This window comes from Heteronotia binoei, chromosome 5 (genome assembly GCF_032191835.1).
Source record: "Heteronotia binoei isolate CCM8104 ecotype False Entrance Well chromosome 5, APGP_CSIRO_Hbin_v1, whole genome shotgun sequence".
Taxonomy (NCBI): Eukaryota; Metazoa; Chordata; class Lepidosauria; order Squamata; family Gekkonidae; genus Heteronotia; species Heteronotia binoei.
The window spans coordinates 133,111,481-133,137,339 of NC_083227.1; the positions used below are offsets into that span (position 1 = coordinate 133,111,481).

Sequence of the window (25,859 nt, forward strand, 5' to 3'; positions counted from 1 at the left end):
GGAGGGCCAAATTCCAGTTTCATGGCAAGAAGCTACAATATCTTTGATTCTGAAAGAAGATAATGATTTGAAAGATATTACAAATTATCATCCAATTTCCCTTTTTAATGTGGATTATAAAATTTCTGCTGCAATATTGGCAGAAATATTGAAGAAAGTTTTACAATCTATAATACACCATGATCAAGCAGGATTCCTTCCTAAAAGATATTTGAAAGACAATGTCAGAACAGTTTGTAATATTTTGGAATATTATGAGAGCCATCCAGAGAAGCAACTGGCTTTAATTTGTTTAGATGCTCAGAAGGCTTTTGACAATGTTCATTGGCATTTTATGTTACAGCAACTGAAAGGCATGGAATGTGATGAAAACTTTTTGAGAGCAGTAGAAGCAATATATTCCTCACAAAAGGCCAGGGTGACAGTGAATGGCGAACTAACAAATGTAATTAACATTCAAAAAGATACAAGACAAGGCTGTCCATTGTCTCCTCTACTTTTTATTTTATCTCTAGAGGTATTGTATAATCAAATAAGGGAAGATGCAAGTATAAAAGGAGTTGCGATAAAAGATGAACAATATAAACTCAGAGCCTTTACTGACGACTTAGTTTTTATACTAGAACAGTCAATGGACTCAATAGATTGTCTTATAAACAAGATCAAACAATTTGGATATTGGGCAGGCTTAAAGATTAATTACCACAAAACAAATGTTTTGACAAAAAATATGACGATGGAACAAATTCAATCCTTCCAGCAAAAATCAGGATTTTTGTATGAAAAAAGAATTAAGTATCTAGGTGTTGTTATTTCAAACAGGAGTAGCAACTTAAAAGCAGATAACTATGACAAACTACTCAAAGAAATAAAAAATGATTTGGAAAAATGGCATGATCTGAATTTATCTTTAATGGGAAGAATAGCCTTAATAAAGATGAATATTTTACCAAGGTTATTATTTTTGTTTCAAACTATTCCAATATTTTTAAATAGTGGATTTTTTCAAGAACTAAATAAGATGATTGCTAAATATGTGTGGCAAGGCAAAAAACCTAGAATTAAACTAAAGACATTGCAGGACTCTAAATTAAGAGCAGGTATGGGCCTTCCAGACTGGCAATTGTATTATAAAGCATCTGTACTTCTTTGGATAAGAGACTGGATATTGTTGAATGACAAGAGACATTGTTGTTAGAAGAACATGATTTGACTATGGGATGGCATGCATATTTGTGGTATCAAAGACTTGAAGGACACTCCTATTTTAAGAACCACTGGTTTCGAAAATCTTTGTATCATATGTGGTCATGGTTAAAGACAAGAACTTATCAAAAAATTCCAAGATGGGTTTCACCAGTAGAAGCATTCACACATCCAAATATTTTGAAATTAAATCAGAGCTATAGGTATGATGATTTGCTGGGAAAAGATAATCAATTGAAAACTAAAGAAGAATTGGAAAAAATGGACATTAAAATGAATTGGTGGCTGAGAATGCAAGTTGAATCCAGATATGCTAAAGACAGGGCGACAGGTTTTAATACAGAACAATACTTATTTGACAAAATTCTTTTGGGTTCACAAGAAAAATTAATCTCCAAACTATATGCATACTTACTTAAAATGAAGACACAAGATGAAGTTGTAAAGGACTGTATGGTTCAATGGGCAAAAAATGTTGGTTATAATATTGCATTAGAAGAATGGGAGAGATTGTGGAAGCTTAATGTTAAATTAACTAGGTCAGTAGCCTTTAAAGAAAATCTTTATAAGATGTTTTATAGATGGTGTTTGACCCCACATAAATTGTGTAAGATTTATACTAATATGTCTAACCGATGCTGGAAATGTACTAAACAGATTGGCACTTCTTACATACGTGGTGGACATGTGAGATGGTGAAAGACTTTTGGAAAATGGTGCATGAAATGTTACAGAAAATTATGAAGACTCAGATCCATTTCAAACCAGAATTATTTTTATTGAACATATTTCCTGAGGACTACTCTAAAGAGATGAGACATTTGTTGGCACACTTTATCACAGCTGCTAGGAAGGATCCTTCTGGCGCAGAGATGGAAATCACAGGAAACTCCCACAAAAATGGACTTGGTGGGAAAAGTTCTAGAGACAGCAGAGTTGGACTTTCTATCCCAGCTGATGGCTGGGAAATCTAAAGAAGAAGCAAGAAAATATTGGATGAAATTGTATGCTTGGTTGGATACTCAAGACTCTTAAGATTCTCTGGTGTGAACTGACTTCTTTTTGCTTTTTTCCTGTATTTTATATTATAAAATTTACCTTTATAGGAATTGTTAAAACTATTAGATAATAACAAAAGATTTATACTATAAAATTTTAAAATGGAATATATACAGCTTAGACAAAATAATATGGGACAATTTATGTAAAGAAAATATTGTAGAATCGTACTTGTGTTTTTTTAAAGTATTTTATATAAATAAGGTCAGAATGTATTGTGCTTTTATTTTTCTTTCCCCCTTCCTACCCCCCACCTTTTTCTGAAACTAATAAAACTTTTGAAAACTGTAAGATATATATATCTTCTTCAGTGTCTCTCTTCATTGTTCTGATAAACAGGCCTGTAGCCAGAAAATTTTAGGTGGGGGGCCCATGGAATAAAATTTCTGATGGAGGGGCCCCCCACTCTGGCGGCTCCCATTCTTTCTGCTGTTGCTGCTCTGGTGGCCCCCAATCTCCCCACTGCTTTAGTGGCCCCTGCCCCCCTTTGCGGCACCTCCCCCTCCCTTCCTCCCTCCCACCTGGTGAAGTGCAGGTTCCTGAGGCTCTTTCAAGTCCCCCCGCTGATCAGCTGATTGACAGGGAAAGCCGTGGGGAGGCCAGCACTCCTCTGCTGGCCTTCCAGTGCCCTTCAGACCTTTAGCACTGGAGCTAAAGGAAGGACCAGCAAGCCCTGGAAAAGCACCTGCTGCCTCCGCTGCTTCCTCCCCACTACCCTCCGATGTGATCCGGGGAGGGACATGAGGAGGAAGCAGTGGAGGTGGCGGAGGGGCCTTAAAAGAGCCTCAGGAGCCGGCTCTTCACCAGGTGGGAGGGAGGAAGGGAGGGGGAGGCTCCGGGGAGGGGAAGGCTCCGGGGAGGGGGGTGCTAGAGCAGTGGGGAGATTGGGGGTGGCCAGAGAAGTAGTACTGGAGAGAGTGGGGGCCGCAGGAGCCGTGGAGAGTGGGGCTGTCGGGAGGGGCCATACAGCAAAGAAGGAGGGGGGGATAAGGAAAGATCAGGATAGCATGGTGCTATTAACTAAGTTGTCTGGACACAATAAAAAAACTGTAACATTGGGGAATGAAAATAGAACATCAAGGCAATCTGGAAAATGCCATAATAACCAATCAGGATTAATTTGGGTTTGCTTCTGAGGGTAAAAGAATTTGACAATTTATTGAAAGACATGACTGTAAAAGGAAAAAAAAACACAATTTTTCTCTGGAGGGATTTTATATATCAGAATATGATTTCAATGGACTTCATTCCCAAACAAATACAAAAAGCCCACAGAGTACATGCAGAATTTAGTTCCAGTTTTTCACTTCTCAGTTTTATTATCTGTTTGCTTAATTATTTGGGATTTTTTAAGAAACAGTTTTTGTTGTTCATGCACACTTCAAAAGCTAGAGCAGAGGGTCAGGGTATATGTCTATAGCATATGAATGATGGACCCTTACATCATTTTTCCCAGGGATAACTCATTGAACAATTCATTAGAGGTACATTAAATTTCAAAAAATACCTTCCAATACCACAACCATCATATTCATCATATTCATTTTCTCATTCCCTCACTTAGCAGGCAGATCCCTCACTTAGCATTCTGAGGCCAATGTTTTCATAGAGTCAGAAAACTCTCTTTGAGCATGGCTTACATGTTAGTGGGTGGAGACCTGAAGTCCTGGAACATTACCCACATTCAGTACTCTTGGCTATTCAGTTCTTTTCGCCATTCTCACTCCTGCTGCCTCAGGATGCTCTTTTGATATGTTTGTGAAGGATCATCAGCAAATGCTGAAGAACTCTGCTTCTGAATTCACTATTTGAGACTTTTCCCATCCTCCACCCATTTGGAAAGGTAACAAAGCAGCCTAGTTGCTATTCCCAAAGCAGCATTCAGATCCAAGAGCAGAGAAGGTGCCAGCTTGACAGTTGTCTTTTAAGTACTGAAAGATGCGTTGCTTGTTTCTTGGCAGTGCTCACGCAAATGTAGGAAACGTAGCAAAAATGTTCCCACAAGAGCTATTGTCACCTTAGAGCACGTACGACCAGCAAGGACAGCAAAGCCATCTGTTTGCCAGTACTGCAAGGCACATATTCCTTCAATTCTTACTCCAGAAAAATTCATGAACAGCACAGCAAATTGTCCATACACAAACACAATTAATGCCTTGGCACAGCTACTACAGGAAGGGGGAGCATTCAACCAAACACAGTACTTTGCAGTTTTTTGCTTTAAAACCTTCCAAGTACACACAGTAACAATACTGTTCAAGGGAATGCAGAAATGGTTACAGCTTCCTCTAACATCCTGCCTATGATGAAAAAGAGAGCAGAGAATATAAAAGCTCTGTAACCTAGGCAAGTCTGCCCTCATGACATGCTTTCCACATTGAGTTTTGAGGAACCCTTGTGATGAATTTTTTTCAGCATTATGTTTTGAAGTCATCCACAGATCAAAAAGATCATTTGAAATTTAAATCAGATCTTTGATGATGCCTTCTACATCCAAATGGTTGCTTCACTATGGAAAATTTCCATCTAAGGTTAAAAAGAGCTATCAAGTAAAAAGAATTCTGAGTCTGGCCAGTGGTATACCTTGAGTCCTAAATTCATATCACCTGAGAATTTTTGAAAACACAGTCTTTACATTTGTGTCATTGCAACTTCCATTTTGATGACTGTGATGTTATTTTTAGAATATATATTTTCTGCTACTCTCCACTTGTATGAGTGCTAGCTCATATTGATCTACAGGGCTTTTTTTGTAGCAGGAACTCCTTTGCATATTAGGCCACACACCCCTGATGTAGCCAATCCTCCTGGAGCTTACAGTAGGTCCTGTACTAAGAGTCCTGTAAGCTCTTGGAGGATTGGCTACATCAAGGTGTCTGTGGCCTAATATGCAAAGGAGTTTCTGCTACAAAAAAGCTTTACAGATCTATAAAATCAATAGTAGCTAGCACTAATACAAGTGATTGTTATTCAAATTCTACCTACTTCATCCATCTAGTTCTACCCATCCCATATTTCCTCTGACTAAAGATGTATTTTTGGAGACTGCGCTCACCCTTTTCATGCTTAAGTAATTCTGAACTAACCCCACCTATAGATGACGGGAAACATTAAAAAAAAAACCACAGGAATGAGAAAGTTGTTAAGGAAGATGATTAGTATAAACAGGCAAAGCTCCTGAACTTAAAAATAACTTTTTATTCAAAATAACAGAAAGAAATATTGTTGCATCTTAGTGTGCCATAAACCTTCATGAGCCAGCGGCCATTTCATCAGATATATGAAGACACACACATTGAGGTTCAAAAGCAAAAGAATAGGGCAAGGGAAGTTATAATATTAGAAAGCAAAGATGAAGACAAGATCCAGTAAAAAAAGTGAATGCATACATCTCCCAATTGCTGATGAGTCAGTGTAGTATAATTGAACAGTGTACATAAACCTGTAAGGAAGAGCATTTACTTTTTGCAGTTAGCCAACCTACTTTTGCAGTTATGGCAATTCATCATTGTATTGGACCCATTGATCCAGCAGCAGAAGGTGCCAACAGATACAGATATTTTCCTTGTCTCCCCACGCAGGTCCGTAGCCAGAAAATTTCGGTTGGGGGGCCCATGGGGAAAATTTTTGGATGGAGGGCCCCCCTGGCAGCCCCCACTCTCTCTGCTGCCACTTTTCTCTCCCTGGCTCTGGAGGCCCCACCCTCTCCACAAGGCACCTCTTCTTCCCTCCCTCCCACCCACTTACTCACCCACCAACCGGGCAAAAGAGTAAAGAGCCGGCTCCTGGGGCTCTTGCAAGGCGCACCCCCTGCCAATCACATGATTGGCAGAAAAAGCCATTCTGAAGCTGGCTTTCCAAGTTCAGCACTTTCCAGAGCGATCAGCAAATTCAGTGCTGGCTGCCCCAGCACTGAACTTGCTGATCGCTCTGGAAAGCTGGCTTCAGAGCAGCTTTTTCTGCCGATCATGTGATCGGCGGGGGGGCGGGGTGCCTTGCAAGACCCCCAGGAGCTGGCTCTTTACTCTTTCTCCCAGTTGGTGGGTGAGTAAGTGGGTGGGTGAGAGGGAGGGGGAAGTTTCATGCAGAGGGGGTTGGGGCCACCAGAGCCACGGGGCAAAAGTGGCGGTGGAGAGAGTGGGGGCCAGGGAAAGGAGGGACGACAAAGTTCTAAGGGGGGGTTGGGAAGGGGGCATGCCCCTGCCCCTCCTGTGGCTACGGGCCTGTCCCCACCCCAGGTTAGACTACTGGGAGGAGGAGAAGAAATGAAAGATTCTTAGTCCTTGTGTCCACAGAACAAGTCATCTAGAAAGATCCAGCAAGATTTTTTATTATATACCCTGGAGAAGACTAACAAAGTTAGACTTGTGGAATTTCTTCATATTTAAATTACATTCTCTCCTGATGTTAACATTTAATAGATACTAAAATACACACAGTGAGCGAGTCTTGGCTACTGGGTTTGAGAAATTTCTCATGCTTATGAGGAAATCACCAGGGCACCATTCAGTTCCTTTAAACCCTGCTTGGAATATGGAATCCCTAACTAGTGAGGAAGGGTAGCATGACTCTGACCTGCAAACTTCCACCCTTAGTTACAAGCCTCCACTATCAAGAATAACAAAATGGACCAGCCTAACTGAACCATATTGCACAAATAACACAAAAAAGTCTACTAACTTTATTCCACGCACAAAGCACACTGACTACGGTAGCTTACCTCTGCCCTGTATCTTCCTGTCAAGTACTGCTAGGGTTGCTAGGTTCTCACTGGTCCTCCTTCTGTGCCTTAACAGCAGTCTGACACACTGAAATTAAGCAGGTAAAGTGTGGTGGTGAATGATTATAGAGTTTAATTCCTGTATGTTAGGCTGTTAATGGCACAGGAGTAGACATACAACCCTAAATTTAACTAAATGCCATCAAAAAAGAGATAACACTGAAGAAAAGCATGTTATACATATTTATGAACCACTCCTCCAGATATCTACACAAATTTACTATATTCAGATGGGAATTTACTATATTCAGGTGGGGGAAAAGTCTTATAAAGAATAAATGTGATAAAATGCACATTTAAACATTTGCAAGAACTGCATGTACTCTAAATTGTTTAGATTGGACTTCCAGTCTACGTCGCCTTGCTATCAGGTGGATTCGTGAGCTTTCCTGCTTGCGACCCCCCTTATCAGGCAGGGGGAGGGGTGCCATGGATGTGACACCCCAAAGAGACCCTGGGGGGGTCTCTTAGGCATGGGGCTTTCACAGTGGGATGGGGGTGCAACAGCAGTTGCTCCTGTTCCTTCTGTGTGCCCTGAAGCTCTCCCCATCGTGATCGCTATTACAGCAGCAAGAGGTGAATGCCCGATCGCTTGCTTTTCTTTTCTTCAATAAGCTTTTGATCTATCACCCCTCTATCTCAACCATGACAATTCTGCAATGCAAGTAAGTTGGCTTTCAATTACCAAGGGCTAATAGGTCCTTTTTACATTTTAATGACTTGGTAGTTCAAAGGAACGGAAAGAGATCGATATCTCTAATTTCCTTGTGAATGAGGCCATGGAAAATCAAAGAATATCTCTAAATACTGGAAACAATTTGAACTAATTGGAATATGGACATTTAAATCGACCCAGATCATAATTGGATATTTGTTAAAGAGGCTATTATTTGGCTGGAATACAGTCTGAACAAAATGAGATACCTGTTAGAGGGATTTTTCCTTGTTGTCTGATTTGGAATTCATACGTTAACATCTAAAACTTCAGTTGGAGGAGACCAGGAAGGACGGGCTATCTGGGACTCTGAGCTACTTTTTAATCAGGATTAATGGACTGAGTTTGCTGACAGAGAAAAATGACTTTGCTAAGCGAAATTTCTTATAAAAAGGATATTTTAAGCAGTTTGAAAACTCTGAGGCAAGATCTTGGTTTATTGGCAGACTTGGTTAAGAAGCAAATGGGAGCTTTTTTGCTGAAAGCTAGCGAAATCTCAAATTTACATGAGCAGAGTGCTAAAGAGAACCTGGTGATGTCTGTGGAATTGAAATGGGAGACTGAGCCGTTGGGAAATCAACAAAAGAAAATTAAAATGGAATCTTGTGGTGTAGTTAAAAAAGAAGACTGGAAATGGAGACCGACTCAAGCTAGGATGAGAGGAACAAAGGCTGTGGAATTTTTCTTACCTCCTTTGAGAAGGATGACTGCATTAAGAAGTAAGAAGATGCATTTTAACCAGAAAATCATGATGTGGAAATCTTTTAGAAAGAAGAGCCTCCTGAACTAGATTTTTCTCAGTGGATAGCTGGACATGGACTTTGTAAGAAAATCTGGTATGTGAAATTAGAAGGCTAAATGAGACTTCTTTTCTTTTTTTGTTTTTTTTGTTTTGGGGCTACAATAAGTTGTCTTGTTTAAAACAATATGGATTTAAAAGTTAAAGGACTAAAAAGTCTTTGAAAATAATTTTATGTTAAAATCTTAGATTAACTTTTAAGAACACAGATAATGTAATTTCCTGACAAATTGCTGAATTTGTTTTTAATAGATAATGATATTTGTTTCTATGTTTGCTATAGATATGGGTAATCTATAACTCAGGAGATAGATTTCTTTTTAGTAAGAGGGGTTTCCTGAAATGTTCTTATCTTCGCACCATCCTCAACATCCACTGGAGTGACTTTGTGACCAACACTGAAGTCCTCAAGCGGGCGGAGGTTACCAGTATCGAGGCACTGCTGCTGAAGACGCAGCTGCGCTGGGCAGGGCATATCTCTAGGATGGAAAACCACCGCCTTCCCAAGATTGCCCTGTATGGCGAACTCTCCACCGGCCATCGAAATAGAGGGGCACCAAAGAAGAGGTACAAGGACTCCTTGAAGAAATCCCTTGGCACCTGTCGCATCAACCATCACCAGTGGTCTGACCTAGCCTCAGATCGCAAAGCATGGAGACACACCATCCACCAGGCTGTCTCTTCCTTTGAGAACGCACGCATAGCTGGTCTTGAGGACAAAAGGAGACTGAGGAAGAATCGCACTGTTACAGCACCAACCCTAAATCAGACTTTTCCCTGCAGCCACTGTGGCCGGACCTGCCTGTCCCGCATTGGTCTTGTCAGCCACCAGCGAGCCTGCAGCAGACGTGGACTATTGCACCCTTCTTAAATCTTCGTTCGCGAAGCCAAGCCGAGAGAGAGAGAGAGAGAGAGAGAGAGAGAGAGAGTTGGGTATGTAAATCTCAATAAGAACAGGCATGGGATTTTTATTTTTGGGTCATAAAAAGTTATTTTTCCTAGCCCAATAAGGATACAAGAGGTGGACTAATTGTTAAAAAGGCAGACAACACAATGCACAGCAGCCAAGAAGGTCAGAGTGCCTGCTCCGGCTGCAACGCCACAGAGGATGTTCTCCGCAGCTGAGAACGAAACGTCTGGAAGAAAAACTTTCTCCAGTAGAACACAGCACTTGAGCCCGAAAGATTCTGCAAACCCTAATGATGTTACCAGCCGTGAAAACCTGAAATCTTTGCAGACAACACAGATGTTATGTAAACTGCTAGATTTGTTTTTTAATATGTCTCCCAGGAGAAACTGTTCATATTGAGACAGACAAAATACTATGTTGTATTTCTTTTTAGTTTTTTAAGGATAAAGATATGAATTTTTTGTGTCTATGTTAATGAGGATAGTGCTAAACTAACAAATTAGTCTGTGTTTTTAACACGGTTAAGCTAAACCAGTTAGTTTTGTGCTGAGACTGCTCTGATTTGTTCATACTTATATGTGTTGAAGAACTGTTTAGACTTGTATTGCAAATAATAGCTTAGTAAAAATGTTTTATAATGGAAGATAAAGATGGTAAAACATATGGAGAATTTTATACTTGCAGGTAGAACGAATTGGATATTTTATTTGGAGTTAGATTTAAAATTGATAAATTTGTATTTTTCTCCCCCCCCCCGCCTTTCCCATTCTGTATATGCCCTCCCCCCTCTTTTTCTGTATCTATGCTTATGCTTTTTTTTTGTAGTTAAAACCTATAAAAATTATAAAATATAAATTGTTTAGACTGTGCTTATTTTTAAAGAGACAGAGCTTGATTACTATATATATATATCATTAATATATAAGAGCTTTGCATTCTTCAGATCAGAATCTACTGGAGATCCCTGGCCCCAAGGATGCCTGTTTAGCATCAACCAGAGCCAGAGCCTTTTCAGCTCTGGCTCCAACCTGATGGAACAGCCTTCCAATTGAGTTTGGGACCCCGCAGGATTAACAACCATCCCACAGGCCTGTAAAATAGAGCTGTTCCATCGGGCCTTTGGATGAGGTGGCAGACACCACATTAGGGGCCCTCCGCCCTACTCACCCATGTTATTCACCTGTGCTATGCGCAGGCACTTTCTATGTATTGATTGGTGGGAATGCTTTGCCGCTTGTTAAAAATCAGTAGATTTTATTTATTTGTTTATTTATTTAGACTTGCATTCTGCTCTCCCTACAAGCAGGCTCAGGGAAGATCACAAGTTCTCAAGCCATCGACTCATTACAATGGATCAATAAATAAATGCATTAGTACAATATTTAAGAACAATATTTAGAAATAGTTAAAACAGTATAATTAAATAATTATACTGTATACAGTATAATTACAGTATACAGTAAAAAAGTATAATTACTGTATACAGTAAAAAACAGTATAATTAAATAATTAAAACAGGTAGTACTAGCAATTTAAGTGTACAGTCTCCAAAGCTGGTGTTGCTAGATCCCTAGGTCAGGGATGGCCAAACTTGCTTAATGCAAGAGCCACAATAGAATAAATATCTCAACGTCTGGGAGCCATACAATGTGTGTGAAAGAGCTGCATGTGGTTCCTGAGACACAGTGTGGCCACCCCACCATAAAGTGTGGATCAAAAAATCTACACAATTGGGCCAATAACAGACAGAGAGATTTTTCCAACAAGCCTGTAGGGAAACCCAGATTTTCAGGAAAATAACAAAATGTTTTTAAAATACATTATAGGACTTAAAAATGCCAAACTCAAAGAAGCAATCTCTGCTTCTTTAAGAAAAAATGCCACTGATACATAGCAAGACTACACTTTGAGGTCTTGGCAATCAACTTTGCTGAGAATTCCAAACAATGATGATATCAGTACTAGGGGGCTGAGATAAAAGGCAAGAAGAAGAGATGGTAAAACTGGGAGGGGAGAGTTGGAATCAAAGAACAGCAAACAGGAAAAACTGAAGATGGAGAAAGGGAACAAAAACTATACATTGGTAGGTAGGGAGTGAGTGGAGAGGGGTTAAGAGGCTGCAACAGGCTAGGAAAGCTGAAGATGGGAAGGGAAGACAGAAAGAGGTTGGTTAGAGGGACAGAAAGAAAAGGGAGATGCTGCAGGCTCTGCCGGTATAGAGGAAAAGCAAAATGGAAACAAACTAGGACAATGAGGTTCCCCTCTTCAGGTCCTTGCAGCACCCCCCCCCCTTCAGGTTTACCATCCCTGTTTCTTGCCTTTAATATTTTTTAGTCCCTTCTCACCCCCCCCCCCCGGTAGCGACATCATCAATGCTTGGAATCCTCAACTGAGTTGATTGCCAAGACTTCATAGTGTAGTCCTGCTATGTCTCAATGGCATTTTTTCTTAAAGTGCATTTACACCACACACACAAACACACACACACACAACATATGCTAGTTCATATCGGAGCACTATCTGCCTAAAGGAAAGTGCATCTCAATCTCATATAGTCAGTTAAATGTGCATTTTAATCTCACTGATTCCCCCCCTATATTTTGCTCATCATGAAAATAAAATGTATCCCACAGCAGAAGCAAGGGATTATATCTCAAACATTTATATACAATGAACTGAAGGCTTAGCAAAACAAAACCCCAAAACTATTTACCTTTACTGTGTCCAGAGGATGCCCCACAATTACACCTGCAGCTCCTGGAGATTAAAATAAAATCAGTTGCATAAAAGGAAGTAACCCAAAGGCACTGCATTGCTATGTACTGCAAGAAAGCATAAGATTTGTCATATACTAGTACCTTGTTTTACTTTCTCTCTATCCCACCAGAATAATTACCGAAAGAAAAAGAAAAAAAGAGGAAACTTGAACCATTGGTGGCTGCTGCATATGCACCAAAGCATAATTGCATATCAACAGAAATCTGCACTTCTGAGGTATCTGACAAAGGGAGCTTTGACTCTCAAAAAGCTTTTACTCCAAAAAATCTTTTTTTGAAAAGTTTTAAGACTTTTAAAATTTTTTTTTCAAAAAATCATTAGGATACAAAAGAAAAGAGGGATTAGGGGAGATGAAAAGTCATGAAATAGTTTCCAGATACCTTGAATGATTATATACAACAAAGGGGGTCAACTATATTAATAAAATACATTTTTCAAATACAGAAGCAGACAATAGAACATAACTACAATATTCAAGAATATTTTCTCTCTTGAAAAATTACACAAGGTGTTTCATGATGTTAAAAGAAATCTAATATTGTCATGTTGTAAAGTTTTAACTTGTCCCATCATTCAATATTGTGTTTTGATTCTGCCATCTTAACTGATGGTTTTATCTACTGTGTTTCTAGGGTATGAAGTGGAAGAAGAATAAGAATGAAGCACTTTTACAAATATTAAAGACAATATAAAAATGGATTAATAAAGCCAAGAAAACCATTGTACTATTATAACATTACCAATAACAATATTCTCCTAAATATGTTTTTACAGTTCTCAAACTAGAAAAGAGGGTTATAAAGTAGGATATATAAACAAGTTTCCTCAGTGTTTGTATAATTTTAAAATATTCACATGGTCAGTTGATTATGGTTATAAAGAAGTAACAAAATTCCATATCACCATTAAGAATAGTCAATACATTCCCAGTTTAACTATGTAGTTGTAAAAAAAATAACAACAATCTGTTATCTAAATAGGCAAGAGATAATATTGTACTATAATATTGTATTATTACAATATCACCTTAACAGCTCTAACTATAATAAGTAAAGAAAGCTCTCAATTTATTTTCAAATTTTCTACTTGATCTTTTATTTAAGTGGTTCATCAGTTTTGCCATAGCTGCATATTCTTCCATCTTATATTTCCAGTCTTCAAGACATGGGCAAACCTCAACTGATTTTGCACTAGGGCTTGTTCTGGGTAGAGAGCCCTTTTGGCCCTGGGGCGTCTCTCCATTTTCGTATAAACTGCTGCGGAGCTGCTAGTTGGCTCACCACTTTTCCGAAGCAAGCAGAAACTGCTTGTCAGAGGATCTCGCTTGCTGCAAAACAGCGATGCGCCAACTCACAGCAGCGTGCCAACTCACAACTCACTAATGCAAAAATGGAGAGAAGCCCCAGGAGCAAAACGGCACTCCACCCGGAACAAGCCTAATGCAAAATCGGCATTTATTTTCCCATTTGGTTAGAAATATTAATCATGGTACTGTTAGCATGGATTGAAGGAGTTCATGTATTGCTCTTTCAATATTCATGGGTGAAATTCCAAATACCATTGCCTCTGGTAACAGCAAATTTTATTTTCAAGATTTTCTGAATTTCTGTATGTATTTCTTTCCTATATTTGCTAATCTTTCTAGAAGACCACCACATATGATAGAATGTACCATCAATCTCCTTGCTTTTCCAGCATTTTACAACATAGCTTTTATGCATTCTATCTATATCTTTCGGGATGATATACCAGCAAAAAAATCTTACACCAATTTTCTCTATGTGTCTGACTGGCTGTAAATTTTATATCCTTCATCCACAGATTTTCCCATTGTTGAAATGAAATTTTATTGACGTTCTGCATCCTTTTTACCATACATGTCTTGACTTGCTCTGTTTCTGTATTATATTGAAGTAACAGTTTACAGATGTGACGTAAGAGGTGATCTTTTTTTAATTTGATACTGTCTTTGAAATCAGTCAAAACTCTCAATCTTTCTTTTCCTGCAGGGATTATTACTTTTAGTCTCGATGTCAGTTGAAAGTATGTTAGCAAATGTATATTTTCCTGTCTTCATTGATGGTCTGCCAATATTAGATTTTCTTTTGTATATTAATCATACTTTGATATGTTACAGAATCATTATTTTTTGTTTCTCTCAGACTGATCGTAATGAGCATCTGTTGGTGGCATTAAAGGGGATATTAGTGGACTAATTACTGTACTTATTGACCACCAAATTTTCAATAAGCTGTTTCTTCTAAAATAACTTATGCATTTTACTTCTTTTGGAAGTGTTGTCCCGGTTTTTTTTTAAAATCAAAGATAACTATGCAAGCCTGCTGTCAAGATCACAGTTTCCAGTTTCACCAATCTTTCATATGGGTTTTTAATCCAGTCAGAGATCCATACCAACTGGGCTGCTTGATAGTATAATTTCATGTTGAGTACAGCTTGACCTCCTCTTTTCTTCTTATCCTGTAATACTTTAAATCTAATTCTTGGTCTCCTGTTGTTCCATATAAATGCATTTATCTGATGTGGCAGGTGCTAGGGAGGGTACGAAAATAAAAGTAAGCTCTGGAAGTAATTATTGATATGTAATAAGGTAGGATTAGAGTTACTAGGCAGGTGGGAAACAGAAATTGCTTGCAAAGCAGCATAGGGACGTCTTAACTAAGTGTGAAATATGTTTGTGGTTAGCTAGCTAAGTAACTGATATTACAACATGTAGCTTAAACAGTAACCGAAGTAGATGTATTGTGACCCAAAAGAATACATTCTTGGAGGCTGTTTACTGAACAGGAAATTGCGGTTTGGCTTATGTAACAATGACAAATAATGTTCCCATATTATGCCATGTATGGAAAATCCTGAAATGTCCCACTTGTATTGTGAGACATTGCCAGTTTGTGACTCATCAGTGTTAATGATGCACTTCTAGATTATCTGATTTTTGCTGATGTATAACTTTAGGACAGTAAAAAAGCTTGTGTCTTTCCTGTAATTGCCATCAGACCCACAGCTTTTGGCATTAGCCACTTGGGCTGATCCATGTGCATGTTATTGCAATAAAGAACTGGCAAAGTCAGTGTAGCAGGAAACTCCTGCAATAAGCAGTTAATGGCTGGTTCAGTGACAGATGAGGCCTGAGGCAAGATCAGGAGATTTTGCCTCAGGCCTCATCTGTCACTGAACCAACCATTAACTGCTTATTGCAGGAGTTTCCTGCTACACTGACTTTGCCAGTTCTTTGGAGTTTTGTCAGGGATTTCAATTGGGAGCATTTGAAATAAAAAGTTTATTTGTGGTAAAATATTCATTTTATGAATATACAGAGATCTGGGCCCTACCTGGCTTATTAGCCTTCAGTAGGGCCTGTAAAATGGAACTGTTCCACCAGGCTTTTAGTTAAGGCTGCGGGTGTCTATTCTTGATCTGGTTGGCCTCCCCTGCCAGCACTGTCACCTGTGCTATAAAACAGAATATTATCTGCCATCTCTATGGGATATCATGATGTGAGACGGCCAGGCTGGGCAAAATGTGATTATGGTAAATTTTCTGCTTGAAGTTGTCTGTTTATAAAATGTTTTTTATTGTATTTTATTGTTTTATCGTAGGTTGTACTGCGCCCTGAGCCCTATGGGGAATGGACGGAATAGAAATATATTAAAATAAAATAAATAAATTGTGGAGATTTTACCAAGCCAGGACTGTTTTAATTTAGACCAACTTTCCAAATCTTTTTGTATTTTCTTCCATGCTACTTCATAGTTTTCATGGAAAAGCATATCCTTTCTCCCCTGACACTTTTATTTAATCAAATTGGTTGCAACATCATATCCAGTAGTTATATTGGTATTTTCTTTTTCCTGTTTAGTAAGAAACTTAACAATTATTTTAGCTTTTCTCCTATTAATTTTAAATTCAGAGAATGAACCAAACCTTTCTATGTGTTCCATGATGAATTGCATTATTCTTTGTGGATGAGTTATTGTTAAAACAGCATCATCTGCATAGCTTTTCTATTTGAATTCTTCTCTTTCAACAGTCAATTCTTTAATATTTTGATCTAGTCTAATACCAGAGGCAAATATTTCCTTTGCTAGAATAAATAATAATGGTGACAGAAGACAACCTTGTCTTATACCTTTTTCAGTATGAAAACCATTAGGATTTTAGCACTCTGTTCATGTAAATTCCTTGAATCCAATTAAAATTTCTCTGCACAGTTTAAGTACTCTAACACTTTTTGTCAAAAGCATTTTCAGCATCTAAGAACATAAAAGCTTTTTCCCCCCTCCATGCTTTGGACAAATTTCATCAGTTATAAAACAAACATTCTCTTTTATATATCTTTTAGGAACAAAACCTATCTGATCAAGATGGATTATTTTTGTTATACATCTCTTGAGCCATTCTGCCGTTATTGAAGCAAAAAGTTCGTAATCCACATTTAACAGCGAAATAGGTCTACACAATTGAAGTAGCATTGAGTCATTCCCTTCCTTAGGAATTAGTGTTACGTGTGCGCATTCTGCCATGATTGAGGAAGTACTTTATTTTCATTTATTTGATTCATAAATTTTTGGAGTGGCCAGACTAGCTCTTCTTCCAAACATATATAATGTAGTGCTGACCAACCATCTGGGCCTGGCACTATCTTTTTTCAACTTTTTAATAGCATATGAAACTTCTTGTATTATAATATTCTGATTTAGCATATCACTATCTTCTTTAATAAATTTAGGTATCGAAGTGCCTTTTAAGAACATATTTAGTCCTTCCTCAAAAAATCTTGTCGATCTCTAAGGTGCTGCTGAACTTGACTCAAATCTAGTGCTTCAGTGAACTTTCTGAAGAGGAGAGGAAGGGTGCAGGAGGTGCTGCTAACAGCGGGCAGAAATGGCAAAGAATTATTCTGTACATATCTACTCTCTACACCAAAACTGTTATGGATGTTCCTGTACTGGGTTAACATTAATAACAACAGTATTAGGTAACACATTTACCAAAGCAAGGACAATTGTCAGTGTAAGATGATCCCTGCCCAGGAAAGGTTATATGCAAAAGGGTACTTTTACTACTATACTCAACTATCACTTGTATGTGAAGTTAAGACAGCACCTCCTTTTCTTGATGGCAGATATGGAGGGTGGGACAGTCTACTTATACAGTTCTTGAAATATATGTAGGTATTATTTTCAAAATATATAATTATTTGATAATGTTGGATTTTTCTTTCTTTCTGGAGGAACACTAATACTAAAGGCTACATTTCCCAGAGTTCCTCTTGGCTTTGATGTGGAGACATACATGGTGCGCTTACATTATACCTAGTAATGTGTTTTGCAACTGGATTTTTGCTATTCTTACACAGTAAAAATCCAGTTGCAAAACACATTACTAAGTATAGTTTGAGTGTACCCACACTGTGGGCAAGGGAAGTGCAGAATGGCTCCCTGAATGCTCATACAAACATCTCAGGATAATGTTGCCAGGTCTTCCAAGGCTAAAGTGCTGAGGATTTAGAAGTGGAACATAAGAAATCAGAATCTGTAGCTAATAATAAAAGCTTTCTTTAGTGCTATGGCAGTAATTCCCAAACTGTGCACCAGAGTCTGCTGAGTGAGATTTGCTAGTGTACCATTTGGTGAAGTGCTTTATTATATTGATTCATTGCACATGTCTAGGCCCACATTCCCTGTGTGGAATTAAATAGGGAGAAAGTCCCATCCCCAGACTTTCTGTACATATTTGTCAATATGCATGTAAAGGTTCAGACCAAATACACCCTGTTCATTGAAGTGTTATTTTCCTTTAGTGTCTTCGATTATTAAAAATGCTTTAAGTATAAGAGTGAGAAAATAAACATTCTTGGTTTATTTTAAGGTTGCCAGCCCCCAAGTGGGAGATTCCCTGATTTTACAGGCTGTTGCCTGCCACTAGCCAGCTACTAGCCACCCCTCCCCAACAGCCATGACACAGTGCAATGCTCCCAATGTGATAGCACCACACAGAAATGATGCCATCATGCGAGGGATGCCACTTGTTGATACTCTGGTACTTTGGGCAAAATTCTATGGTAACCACTTCCATGTGATGTCATCACATCAGGGACGTCACACACAGCAACATCGCCCCCCCCCCCTCTAGTAAGCTCCCTCCCACCCCCCCACCAGCAAGAGCTGGCAGCCAAATTTGGTTTTAGCCCAAGTATTAACAGAGAGGCAGTGTGATGTAGTGGTCAGAGCGTTGGACTAGGATCCAGAAGACCCAAATTCAAATCCCCGCCATGCCATGGACACTTGCTAGTGACCCTGGGCCAGTCATACTCTCTAATCTTAACCTCCCTTACAGCGTTTTTGTGAGTATAATATGGAGGACAGGACAGTGTTGTAAGTGCTTTGAGACCTTATTGCACATAAAGGAGGGTGTGATTGTGAATAAAGTAAGTATATAAATAAAATAGAGAGCATACTGACAATCAGTTTACTGAACTAGTGACAACATGCTGGGTTGTTATTCTCAAATGCAGAGAGTTGTCAGACCTTATTCTGTTAAATTTAAAGCAGAGCAATTAGTAAGTGACACCTTTAAATTTTTGGGCTTACTAGTAGAAGTGCTGTAGGGTTGCTAGGTCTGACTCAGGGAATATCTGGACACTTTGGAGGTGGAGCCAGGAAACTATGGAGGTGGAGACAGGAGCAGGATTGTGACAAGCACAATTGAACTATGAAGAGAGTTCTGGTCATCACATTTAAAGTGATCATGTTCCTTTTAAATGCCTTCCTTCCACTGGAAATAATGGAGGATGGGGGCACTTTCTTTTGGGGTCCATAGAACTGTGCCTCTTGGTTCAATCGGGTGTGGTTTTGAGGAGAGGCAGCAAATGCTATGCTGAAAATTTGGTGTCTCTACCTCAAAAAACAGCCCCTCAGAGCTCTAGATATTCATGGATTGATTCTCCATTCTACCGTATGGGAACCAGTCTCCATAGGGTATAAATAATAATAATAATAATAATTTTTAATTTATATCCTGCCCTCACCGCCGAAGCAGGCTCAGGGCGGCTCACATAGTATAAATACAACATTACAATAATAAAATAATAAAACAGATAAAATATCCCAATTTACAGTTATTACTCAGTTAAGCAATTAAGAGATCAATAAAACAAAATTTAAAACCATAGATTAATTGGTGCTACAGATATAACATAGCTTGCATAATGATGGTATAATTTCCACATTAAAAAGCTAGCTGGAAGAGGACTGTCTTACAGGCCTGGCAGAACTGGTTAAGGTCCCGCAAGGCCCGTACCTCTTCTGGTAGCTGGTTCCACCAGCGGGGAGCTGTAGCCGAGAAGGCCCTCTCTCTTGTTGTTTTCAATTTGACCTCCTTCGGCCCAGGGATTGTCAGCAGATTTTGCGAGCTAGATCGCAGCACTCTCTGGGGAATATATGGGAAGAGACGGTCCCTAAGATAGACAGGTCCTCGGCCATATAGGGCTTTAAAGGTAGAAGCCAGCACCTTGTAACGAATTTGGTACACAATTGGCAGCCAGTGCAGTTCCCGCAGCCCAGGCTGTATGTGCTCCCACTTAGGGAGTCCCATTAACAGTCTGGCCGCTGCGTTCTGCACTAGCTGCAGTTTCCGGGTTCAGCACAGGGGCAGCGCCATGTAGAGGGCATTACAGTAATCTAACCTCGAGGTGACCATTGCATGGATCACTGTTGCCAGGTCATCGCGTTCCAAGAAGGGAGCCAACTGCCTCGCCCATCTCAGATGAAAAAAGGCAGATTTAGCCGTGGCTGCTATCTGGGCCTCCATTGACAAGGAAGGTTCCAGTAGGACCCCCCAGGCTCTTGACCCTGCACACTGTTTTCAGTGGCGCAGCATCAAAGACCGGTAGGGGAATTTCCCTTCCTAGACCTCCACAGCCCAGGCACAGGACCTCTGTCTTCATTGGATTCAGCTTCAACCCACTCAGCCTGAGCCAGCCAGCCACAGCTTGTAATGCCTGGTCCAGATTTTCTGTGCCCAGCAGACATTTCCTCACCTGCTCCTGCTTTCTGATAACCCTGAAGTGGGGGGAGGGCCTGCAAACCAATCTCCAGCTGGGGATTGGCAACCCTGATTAGTGCTGCCAGTTTTAAAACTGTTAGATTTAAAAATAACTCTGCAGTGTCTTTATAGATCTGTTAAGTATAGCAGTAATATTTTTAAAATCTGAAACAGAAGTTTCACCTCCTAAATGAAGGTATATATTGCTAATTGCTTGTTTAATCATTTAATATGCTTCATTGCTTCAGTGCCCAGGATCATTTTTCTTATTCAGTGCTTGAATAAAATAAAAATTAACCTATGTAATTTTTTGTTCATTGTTTTTTTTAGCAAGAATCGCATTGCAAACAGAAAACTAAAAAAAGAGTTTGCAACTTTGCTATTCAAAGCAATCTATGAGTATTTAAGCAGCAGAATTCCCCTGTTAAGTTATGAGCTGAAATACATTCATGAGCTGTAACCACTAATGGACGTATATAGGAAGCCTTTTACAGCTGGTACTATAATGAAACATATGCCATTGACTCCTACAGACTGGAAAATACAAATATTTGTTTCAGTTTCTCATTCTGTTTATGTGGTAGAGAACTGTGAATGATGGTCCTCTTTGCACACTGCAATGGCCAATTTTAGAGTAAGTGCATTATAATTGTTTTGCTTACCAAGAAGATATTGGCCAATATTCAAAAAGATGATTACTTAAGGGTTTAGTTTTGCATCATGTCAACAATGTTTTTTTGAGAACCGTTTGTTTCTTGGACCTGTGTGATGATGATTGATCACCTGCTCTTTTATTTGTGGTATTTTTTTCCAAGTTTAAGATTTTTATAGACAACAAAGAAAAAGAAAATAACATACATAATACACATAGCATAAAAAGAAAAGAAAGAATATATATATATATATATATATATATATATATATATATATATATATATACACACACACACACACACTATTTTTTGTCACAATTTCTATCATTCCTTTTTATTTATTTAGAAGAAGAAGGACTGCAGATTTATACCCCACCCTTCTCTCTGAATCAGAGACTCAGAGCGGCTTACAATCTCCTATATCTTCTCCCCCACACAGGACCGGCTCGCCCACTAGGCAAACTAGGCATTTGGCAGGGGCACCAAAATCAGCCCCCCCCCTAGGCAAATCCCTAGTTGCCTGCCTGCTTCCCCGCCCCACCCACCCAATTTTTAATGCCTGGAGAACTGGCAGCAAAGCGCCGGCTCCAGGGCTCTTTTAAGGAGCCCCCCCCCAATGATCAGATGATCAGTGGAAAAAGCCATGGGGAGGCCAGTGCTCCTATGTCAGCCTTCCGGCGCTCTCCGGACCTTCAGTGTTGGGGTGGCAGTGAAAAGAAGGACCAGCTGCTGCTTCCTCCCCATTTCCTCCCGTGCCTTGCCTTGTCTTTGCATAACTCTGATCAAGAGGCAACCCCAAAACAATTATTAACTCAGAAATATAAGGAACTGGTATCATGGGAAAGCCCTTCTTGATTAATTTTTGATACAATAAGTCATCTGCAAACTGTACCCACAAGGAAAAGCTAGCAAGCCACACACCCAGCCCTCTCCCTCCCCCCCCCCAAAAAAAAAAATGCTGGTAGCCTAAAGATGACTTTTGGCATGCTAATAATCATGACTTGTTAAAATGTTTACCTTCCTTTTATATAAATGGCTTCTGAATTAATAAAACTCTGCAATTATAACTGCCTTAATCTTATAAAGTCAAAGTTGGAGAATCTTGTTAGCCTATCAAGAGTTGGATCCAGTGAGGCTTCAACAGAAGATGAACTTGCAGATCAGGATGTGCCAGCAAAAGGCTGGCAATTAGCATGAGACTCACTATTTGGGGGGACTTTTCACCAGGGACATAATGATATCACCTGCGGTGTGTTAAGTCACCTCCAGAGATGGAGGCAGCATCTTGACATGCTGATGTCACTTCCAGTCATGTCAGAAATTACAGCAGTGCATAACCAACATTTTTTTTTATTATTATTTGTTTATTTATATTCTGCCCATTCCCCCATTGGGGGCTCAGAGCGGAGTTCAGCAAACAGAAATAAAATCATGATAAAACCAATTACAACATTCATCAAAGTGCAGCAAGATGATTCAGCAAGATGACATGACAGCAAGGTGGTATAGCACAAAATAGTACCTCAACACAGCATCACAGTACAGTAGTGCAGTAGAGCAGCAGAGCAGTAGGGGGGAGGCCAGCTGATCGATAAATAGATGCCCGCTGCCTCATCCAAAGACCTGGCAGAAAAGCTTCGTTTTGCAGGCCCTATGAAAGGCTAGCAAGCCAGGTAGGGCCCGGATCTCCACCAGGTCAGAGCCAGGGCCGAGAAAGTCCTGGCCCTGGTAGAGGCAAGACAGGCAAGACCTTGGGAGGCCGAACGAAGTGACCTTCGGGGTGTATATGGGAGGAGACGGTCCCGTAGGTGTGTTGGTCCCAGGCTGCACAAGGCCTTAAAAGTCAAAACTAACACATTGAAATGGATCCGGTACTCTTTAGGCAGCCAGTGCAGGTCATGGAGCACTGGCCGTATGCTCACCTGTACAGGTGATGCAGTCAGCAGGCGAGCTGCTGCATTCTGCACCCGCTGCAGTTTCCAGATCAGTTTCAGAGGTAGGCCAGCATAGAGAGAGTTACAGTAGTCCAGCCTGGAAGTCACCATTGCATGGGTCACTGTAGCCAAGTCTTGGGGGGATAGGTATGGTGCTAGCTGCCTGATCTGCCGTAGATGGAAAAAGGCAGACCCACCCCCCTTCGACTCAGGTGCAGGACCTCCGTCTTTGTTGGATTTAACTTCAGTCGACTCTGCTGTATCCATCCAGTCACGGCTGCAAACACCTCAGACAGCTGTTCAGGGGCAGAAGATGGTCTGCCATCCATCAACAGATAGAGCTGGGTGTCATCAGCATACTGGTGACAGCCCAGTCCAAAACCTCGGGCAATCTGGGCAAGGGGGGCATATAGATGTTAAATAATATGGATGAGAGAATAGCTCCCTGCGGCACTCCACATATAAGTGGGTGCCGCAGGGAGGTCTGCTCACCAAGCATCACCCTTTGTCCTCATCCCCGGAGGAAGGAGGAAAACCATTGCAAGGCTACCCCCCACACCCCAGCAATGGTGAGGTGGTGGGTCAATAGGTCATAGTTGACAGTGTCAAATGCTGCTGATAGGTCAAGAAGAATCAGCAGCACTGGCCCGCCTTGACTAATATTCTGCAGTTTAACCAGAGAGCTTTGATTGAATGCTAAAATGTCACCAGTGAATGGTGATGTCACTTTTGTTTGTGGTGGAAGTGACATCAGTGTATCAGAATGCTAGCAACAGCCCCCCTCAAACTCTCCCTTTTTTTCTATTGGTGATCCAGGGGAGGGGGGGGGGAATGGCTGGGGACTGTGGCAAGGAAGCTGCAGGGAAACCTGCCATGCGGAAGCCCCATGACTGCTGCACTTCATATACAGTCGCACCAATAACAAGGAAACCACAAAATCCTATCCCTATGTGGAAGACACCAAAGAGAAAGAGAAGCAGACAGATCTGAGCGCCTTGAAGTTTCAGGATCTCTCTCTTACTACAGATCTGATTTGGGGTAGGAGTAACTCTGTGCCTGTCAACTTTGAAAAATGCTTTCTGTTCAAGACTCCATACCATCACACTTGCTTTGAGCTCCCTTCCCTCCTTAAAGTCTGCCTCCCAAGGCACTGCTTCCCAAATCTCCAGGAATTTCTCAAGCTGGAGCAGGCACCATTACCTGGTGGGTGGGGAGCAAAATTGCTATGAGTGTTTGGACACAGACATAACATAACAGTTAAGGTTCACTTAATGAGATACCTACTATTGTTACATTATTGCCATTTGTTGGCCATAGGCTCTGGTCCCCCTAGCCTGGTCTTTAGGTCAATTCCACATAATAGAACCATTCACAAACTGCACACATGACAATATTTAGGGGTATGTGACAATATTTAGGGGTATGTGTGCCTTCAGTTTTAATATGGAAAAAAAATCTGACTTAGGTTTTAGAAGTTTGGAAGATAGCAATCTGAATTCTGCTTTTCTACCTTTACAAGCTGCCTGCTGTCAAACAGTAGCAACAACACATGACCCCTCCCCTCTATTGAGCTCCAATAACATATGTGACCCCCACAAATATTTTATATAAAAAGAAGATGAATGGAAAGTATATCAAAATCGGATGTCCAGACGTGCAAAGGTGCAAGAAAAGAGGCACATGTGGGAGGATGGTGGGCTAAAAATGTTGGAAGGAAGGAAGGAAGGAAGGAAGGAAGGAAGGAAGGAAGGAAGGAAGGAAGGAAGGAAGGAAGGAAGGAAGGAAGGAAGGAAGGAAGGAAGGAAGGAAGGAAGGAAGTCTTGTGTGATGTGAGCTGAATTAGCTTCAGATGGAGTACCAGATCAGATTCAAAGACCAACTTCAGATGGAGTACCAGATCAGATTCAAGGACCAATTTCGCACTAGGCTTCTTCTGGGTTAAGAGCCCTTTTGCTCCCAGGGCTTCTTTCCATTTTTGCACAAGTTGCCCTGGAGCCGCAAGTTGGCACACCGCTATTCCGCAGCAAGCGAGATCCTCTGACAAGCAGTTTCTGCTTGCTGTGGAAAAGTGGCACACCAACTAGCAGCTCCATGGCCATGGCAGCTTATGCGAAAATGGAGAGAAGCTCTGGGCGCAAAAGGGCTCTCTACCCGGAACAAGCCCTAATGTGAAATTGGTCAAGGTCTTAGTATTGACCTTCAGGGTCCTTAATGGTCAGGGACCTATGTATCTCTGTGACTGCCTCTCCTGGTATACTCCTGGAAGAACATTGTGTTCTGTGGATCTCAGAACGGAGAAACATCCTGCTGTTTTTGACAAGAGCCATGGCATTCTTCGCCCTGGCTCCAACCTGGTGGAATTCTCTGCTGAATAATATCCATGCCCTGCGGAACCTGTTAACAGTTCTGCAGGGCTTGCGACTTGCAAGGCAGAGATGTTCCACCAGGAATTTGGTTGAGGACAACGGTTCCATCTTGACACTCCCACTCCCTCCCCTATCATGAGATTGCTGATCGACTGGGATGTTCAGTTAAATTACTCTGTTTTATTGGTTTTTAATGTGTTATATTTATGTTTTTATGATTATATTATACACCACCCTCAGCCCCGTTCTCTGGTGGAGGGCAGATGGGGGAAAAAAATCTAATAAAATATATAAACAAATATAATCCCAACAACAAGGTACCTTGGTAGCAGATGCACAGGCATACACACACAAGAAGAAAAAAAAACCCAGGAAAAATCAGCACCTTTGCATGTGTTGATACAGGATTGCCAGGATTCTTACCCAATACATTTGACAGTTTCTGCTGTATGATGACAACAGATACAATTTTATTTTTCATTTCTGTAACCATTTTATCATATGCCAGCCATATTTTTTTTATCTCTTTCCATTGCAGAAGTCATTTTTTTGCATCAGAACATAAGAGCCCTCCTGGATCATACCAGTGGTC

The 25,859-nt window shown here is 40.3% G+C and overlaps 1 protein-coding gene across 1 annotated transcript in view; it reads right to left on the bottom strand.

The window, feature by feature from the left end:
• Nucleotides 1-25,859, bottom strand: part of SLC25A48 (solute carrier family 25 member 48) — a 68,127-nt gene that overhangs the window by 33,534 nt on the left and 8,734 nt on the right. The window contains exon 2 of the mRNA XM_060240432.1: nucleotides 12,183-12,226. Within this exon, the coding sequence (XP_060096415.1) occupies nucleotides 12,183-12,226 (44 nt within the window). The remainder of the gene's footprint in view (nucleotides 1-12,182; nucleotides 12,227-25,859) is intronic.